We start from the raw sequence: 6,283 nt of genomic DNA on the forward strand, positions 1-6,283 counted from the left end.
TGAAAATGTAGTAATTCCATAGCTGAGCCTCCCTTTTTGCATTCAGACCGTAAAACTAGGAATGTTCTGAAAGAAATATCTATTTACCATGCCCAGATTGCCCTCTTAGGTTTTTATGAAACCATCCTCGCCTCTTTCCCATTCAATTTATTTTCTTATTTGAGTACAAATGTTTTCAGACTTTTTGAAGAAAGTATGCATGAAATGAAGAGGTTTTAAATGCATGTGCAATGGCTAATTGCTTTTAAATTTTTAGCTTATTCTAGGGAACACCTTAGTGGCTTGAAGAAACTCTTTCTCTTGAGAAGAGGTTAAAAGAAGTCAGAAACAACCCATTATACAGAGCAATCTGCTTATACTGAACACACTTTAGTCTTTCAGTGATTAAAACAAGAGTTCAAGTTTTCCGCATTTATCCTTCTCATCACCAATTTCTAAGAATCAAGACACAGATAATATAAAAATTGAGATGATACTATTTATTCCCCCAGGAAGATTTTTTATGCTAGCCAGAACTTTTTGCTAAAAGAAATCTGCCCATGGAATGGTGCCTACTCTGTTATTTTGGTGGGAAGGGAAACTACAGAGAAAATAGTGCAGTTGGTGCTCTTATTATTTCAACAATGTCCAGGATTCTCAGAAGAAAGTGTCTGTTCAACTTGATACCTGCAGAGCATCATACTATTCAACTCCAAGCATAATCCAGTTTCTTTTAGATTTTCTTCATTTCAATTTTTGTAATAAGATATTAGACAATTATTTCAAAAGAATTTTTTGATGCCACTGATGTACTTAAAAAAATAGCTGGACTGGAACTCGCTATGTAGACCAGGTTGGCTTCGATCTCACAGAGATCCACTTGCTCCTGCCTCCCAAGTAAGTGCTGGGGATAAAGGCGTGCGCCACCATGCCTCTCAATTACTTCAATTTTAATTCATTCTAGCCTCTTCTTGGTACAACATATGATCTTCAGTGTGGGGTAAACATGCTAATTACATCTTAAATATCCCAGCATAGAACTTCCTTTTAAGCATACTTTGAGAAAGTCAACTTTATCCTGAAACATTGGAAATCGGTATTGTCAACTCTTAGAAATGTAACACCAAAATTAACACCAAAGGCTTGAAAGGATGACTTTTGATGATACCTTTCCTTTTAAGAACTGTGTTTCTCGGTTCAGTTTGTTGCATGACATAAAAGGATAGATAGAACACTCTAATTTTACAATAAACTGTGTGATTAAGGTGCTGTTCTATTGCTATATCTAGTTCTTATTAATTTCCTAGGCTATCTTTTTCAACACTTACCTGTGACTATAATACATACTGACTCATTGCGGTGAAGCCCTCTGGTAGCTTTTTGTTTACATTTCTATGTGTGCATGTGTGTGTCAGTGTGTGTATGGAAATTGGAAAAAGAAAACCTAAAAGCTGGAAATAGCCCAAGTACGAAACACTTGTTATCCTACAGGGCAGTCCATTATAAATAGGAAACCTGTCAGGACATAGAAAGGTTAATATGGTTCTAAAAATTTTTCACTGTAACCCAAATTCTACATTTTTCTGGTTTTAAAGATGCCACCTGTACTTCCCAGGTAACCGATCTATTTAAAAGTCAACCAAATAATGTGTTTCCAAACAGAAAACATGTACTGATAGAACATTACCCTCAAATGGAAATGACACTAAGATTATCTCTATAAAATTAACAATAATTGAAAATAAATCCCTATAACTAATAAGAGAAGTCAGCATATTCTTAAGTATATATATTATATATATGTATATACAGAGCCTATTTTTTTAAGTTTTCAAACAAGAATGTTTTCATTACAGTACTTTGGAAATTTCTGATGACCGCACAATGTGAGATTCTAATGATAGAGTCATTAGAACAGCCGTATGAAATAAATGATTTGAACCTGCCAGAAGGATTAGCTCAGTTCAGTTGGGTCCCCTGGATAATAACTGACTATGAGCCTAATTGCATAATTAGAGAAATAATAGATTGGATGAATTTTACATTACTTTTCTGTCATAGTTGAGACCATCGTTTTATCATTAGTTCAAATACAAAGATGGCAGGATTGCCCAGAAGCAAAGTTAAAAACTGGAAAAATATTAATACTTTTAAAAGTCAACTATCATTTTAATTTTAGCCTTAAACATTTCTTGTGGAAGGGAATCCAAGCTCTCCCATTATGAGCATTTCCCAAACATAGAAAATCGTATTTTTTTTAAACCAACATCTCAGTGCTGTTCATTTATTCCCTTTGTCACATTGAATAAGTATATAGAAGTTCCTGGAGGCAAAGGACAGGGATTAGCTTCAAATGTGGCTGGGTCTAACCTTTCCCTTAATCTCCAAGGTGGGACTTGAGTTTTATTAAATCTAACTTTACTACATCAAGTTAATTATGTAAGAAGTGTTTGAAGAATATGAATTACTGTATTTCACATGGTGACTCTTAGGAATAGTAGATAACAGAGACAATTATAAACAAGGAGTTAATATTGCCTCAGGAAAGTCAGAGAACTTTCAAATAATTAAACTTATTTCTCACTAGCTTCCTGATGGTTGAGAGAATTTCAAGTGATCTGTGACACACTTGGTAGCCAAAAACTTTAAAATATGCTAAATGTTTCTTTCGTTAACCTTCCTAGTTAGTTTTTCTTCTTCCTTTTATTTGGTGCAATGGCAAACTCCCACATGTCTCATAGACAACAAATTATGAGTATCAAGGAATGCCATTTTTTTTGTTATTGTGTTATTATTGAGCATTATCATTTGATTTGTTTCTAATCCTTAAGAGAAATGAGTATCTTAAAACACTGATGAATTTGATGGTTATGAATAATCACTGGTGCCAGAAACAGTTCTTAAAGCACAGACACAGTGTGCCAGATGTCATTCTAAGTTCTTGGACACACATACACACCCTCACACACTCACTCTTCCACAGTTCTTGTGAGCTGATACACCAGGAATGACTTCCCAGTTGTTCTTTCCTTTTCTTTTCCTTTCTTTAAATACTAAAACTATATTTTCATCATCGAAGTGCAATCCTTTCTCCCATTAGCATGTGAAATGTACAGCTGAGCAGTTGGCTGACCGAGGCCAGCAGTTAGGACTATGTTGCTAACCTGCCCTAAGAGAATAAATGAAAAACACTGCTCTGGTCCTCTCCTCTCCCACATGCCTGCTGGGCTGACTTGGTTAACCGCATGAGCTAAAAAATAAAAACTTGGCTTTTGGAAGTGCATAAAAGTATACTAGAAAAAAGTCTCTAACATTGGATCCACACAGTCTGCAGCCATCGGCTTTTGGAAAGGGTACAACAGAGAACCCTTCATGGATAGTGGATAAATAGAAAGAGTCACATCACATATTTCAGTGTCACATTGGAAAAGGAGAAAGGCAACAGATTAGGAGTCCTTGTCACTGTCCACCCCTCCATACATATCTGCCAGCTTCTTGAACCGAGGGCCCCAGTCGCTCAAGAAGTCATAGTCGTGATCCCCATCTGTCGTCGCTGACTCCAGCGAGCTTAGAGAGTCGGCCACCGAGCCGGTGCCTTCATAGGCATAGGTGGCCAAGGAGTCGTACGGCGGGGCAGTGGGGTCCGTGTCATTTTCCTTTAACCTTTGGTTAATGAAATCTCTGACATCAGTGTTGTCGCGAGCTGTTGGAGTCCGTCGCGGTAGAAAGAGAGCTTCAGGCACAATGTCCCTGCGCGATTTGCTGTCCTCCATGGCTTCAGGATTCCTCAGGGTGCCAATATCAAAGGCCTGGGTGTCTTCCTCTCCGCCACCTTCATCGTTGTAACTGACAATGTTATCTCTGATGTCCTCTTTGGAAATGATCAAAGGCTCTTTCTTTCGTTGCCGCCTCAGAGCTGCAAACAGCACCACTGTCACTGGAAGCAGAGCAAAGCAGAGGGAAGGAAAGTTAATTTGCCACCCAATTAACGTCGGGAAGAAACACTGCACCAACAAAGTTTTATAAGTTCGCTGGAAATGCAGGCTCAGCTTGTACGTCTTTAAGGGTGCATTTGTCCCCATCCATAATCAGATCAGGCGAGAAGTGGAGCAAATATTTGAAAGCAGACTATAATTTAACTAGAGAATAAAACACCACCATATTTTGTCAGTAATTCTTTTTATATTTTTCTTTCTCTTTTCCTTTTTGCTTTGATTTGCAAACTACTGTCAAGGTACGAAAAAAAAAATTAAATAAAAAGCTCATCCGGAGTGAAGGTAGTTATAAAACTGCAAATTATGCCACGCACCCAAAATGCTCCAAAACTGGTTATAAAGGACAAGACTCGCACCTTCTGGGATGTGTTGAAGGGTTTGTGTAACTCTGCATCTAAAATAACTTTTGCATTATGCCTTCCTCTCTTTTTTCCTCCCAGAAAAGTGTAAAATTAGTTCAAAATCCCAAGCAGAGATGTGAATGTTTGCATACCTTCCCACCTACAAAGAAACAGTATTACAGATAAAAAAACCTAGAGAGACCCAGATTCTAAAAACTACTCTGGGCCTTGAGCTCAGCCAATTTGCATCAGGCAGATAGTAAAATATACTTTCCATATTATCTGTATTTGAGTTAAACAAACATTTAAATGAGGTTTCTTTTTCAAAGACTCATATTCTACAAGTTTGTTGGCCAGAATGTCTATGTTTTAGATTTTTTTTTTTTCCTTCTAGCTCAAATTAGAGGCAAAGCAAGAATTGTGTTTAAACAGCGTCTGATCTTTCTTCACAGCTGGCTGGTAGAACAAAGCTGGCTGCCCATGGAGAGACACATCTACCTACAAATGGACCTATGGGTGGGAAATAAAAATATAGCAACAGCTTACAGAGGAAACAACCATCCAGGGCAGAAAATGCCAGCCTAAGGCGGTCTAGAGGTGCCTACAGGAAGTGCTTAGTAATGCTTGCTTAGCATATCGCCCATAACATGATCCAGTTTGTGTAAGCCATGAAAATTAAATTTTTTGGAACAAGATTTAGTGGGTAAGTACATCTTTCCATATACTAACAGATGTCTACACACTCATCTGTGTATATATTATCTTTTAGACATTCAGAATATTAACTGACTACCTAGTGAGAGATTGTTCTGTGCCAATCATTGTGCTAAGTGCATTTTATGTTCAATCACATCTAATTACCATGAAATAGGAGCCACAGTTTTAACCCCAGTTTACCAAAGAGGAAGTTGAAACCTAGAGATGTCACATGTACCAGGCATTCAAGTCCAGGTCTATCAGACTAAAAAGCCTGCACTCTTACCTGCCATGTTGGCGGCATATTGAGATTATAGACTCTTTTCTAAGGAAATACAGTTTTGTCATTCTCAAGTATGTGGCGGTGTACCTGTCCACACTCTCTGTTCTCAGTGTCCTGATACCTCGCTTGCCACATTCTTTCACTAAATGATTACGTAGTGTCTGCTTAGTGCCAGGTATGGTTTTGGTACTATCAGTGAAACATGTGGATCAAAAGCCCTGCCTCTGAGAGTGGATGGAATGTGGAGACCATAGGATGGAGACAGAGAACAATGTATTAGAAGATGAGAAATGTAAACAAGAAAAAGTAGAGCAAGGAGGACAGGAGCCTTCTGTGTTACATGGGCTATGCACACCTGCATCAATTCAGCAAAGAAAGTAGGATTATCCAAGGTGCTCTCTGGTAAAGCTCCAGGAAAAGACTGCTGGTGTCTAAGCCAAGAGCCTCTGAGGCTGGAGTGAAGGACCTGGGGAAAGCAGCAGGGAGAAGAGCCAAGCCCAAGAGACCTTGGTGGCTTCTGTAACTTTCACCTTTTCCTTGGTGGGTTTGGGGATAGTGACCTGCAGGCCTTTGGACTGATCTAACTTTTTTGCAGGTTTCCAGTGTAACCAAAAGCATGGGTTTGAAAACAGGGTTGTGAACCAAGCCAACTGCCCTCAAGGAATTCAGCTCTGACATGCATGAATTATTTTAGTCATTAAAGGCAAGACAGCAAACACTTGTCACTTCTAATTCTTCTCCAGATGAATGAGCCTAGACTTTTACAAATTTCAGTCCTATGCGCATCTGAAAGCATAGCTATCTAGAAATGAGAGGATATATTCAAACAAATCATTGGTACTTAGTCATAGCTTAATTCTATCTCTAAAACTACATCTACCTTTTATTAGCCCAATGAACATCTAAACAATTTCTTGAGTATGCTTGAGTATGTGTCCTGAAAATCTTCCTGAAAACTGACTTTTTTTTTTTTTTTTTTTTTTTTTTTG

General features: G+C 38.1%; 1 protein-coding gene across 3 annotated transcripts in view; it reads right to left on the reverse strand.

Annotated features, from left to right (window-relative positions):
* Window positions 1-249: 249 nt before the first annotated feature.
* Window positions 250-6,283, reverse strand: part of Cdh6 (cadherin 6) — a 149,808-nt gene continuing 143,774 nt past the window's right edge. For all 3 annotated transcript variants that reach the window (XM_008835591.3, XM_029564773.1, XM_029564766.1), the window contains exon 12: window positions 250-3,916. In XM_008835591.3, the coding sequence (XP_008833813.1) occupies window positions 3,426-3,916 (491 nt within the window). In that variant the 3' untranslated portion in view covers window positions 250-3,425. The remainder of the gene's footprint in view (window positions 3,917-6,283) is intronic.

This window comes from Nannospalax galili, unplaced genomic scaffold, assembly GCF_000622305.1.
Source record: "Nannospalax galili isolate Female #2095 unplaced genomic scaffold, S.galili_v1.0 scaffold150, whole genome shotgun sequence".
Taxonomy (NCBI): Eukaryota; Metazoa; Chordata; class Mammalia; order Rodentia; family Spalacidae; genus Nannospalax; species Nannospalax galili.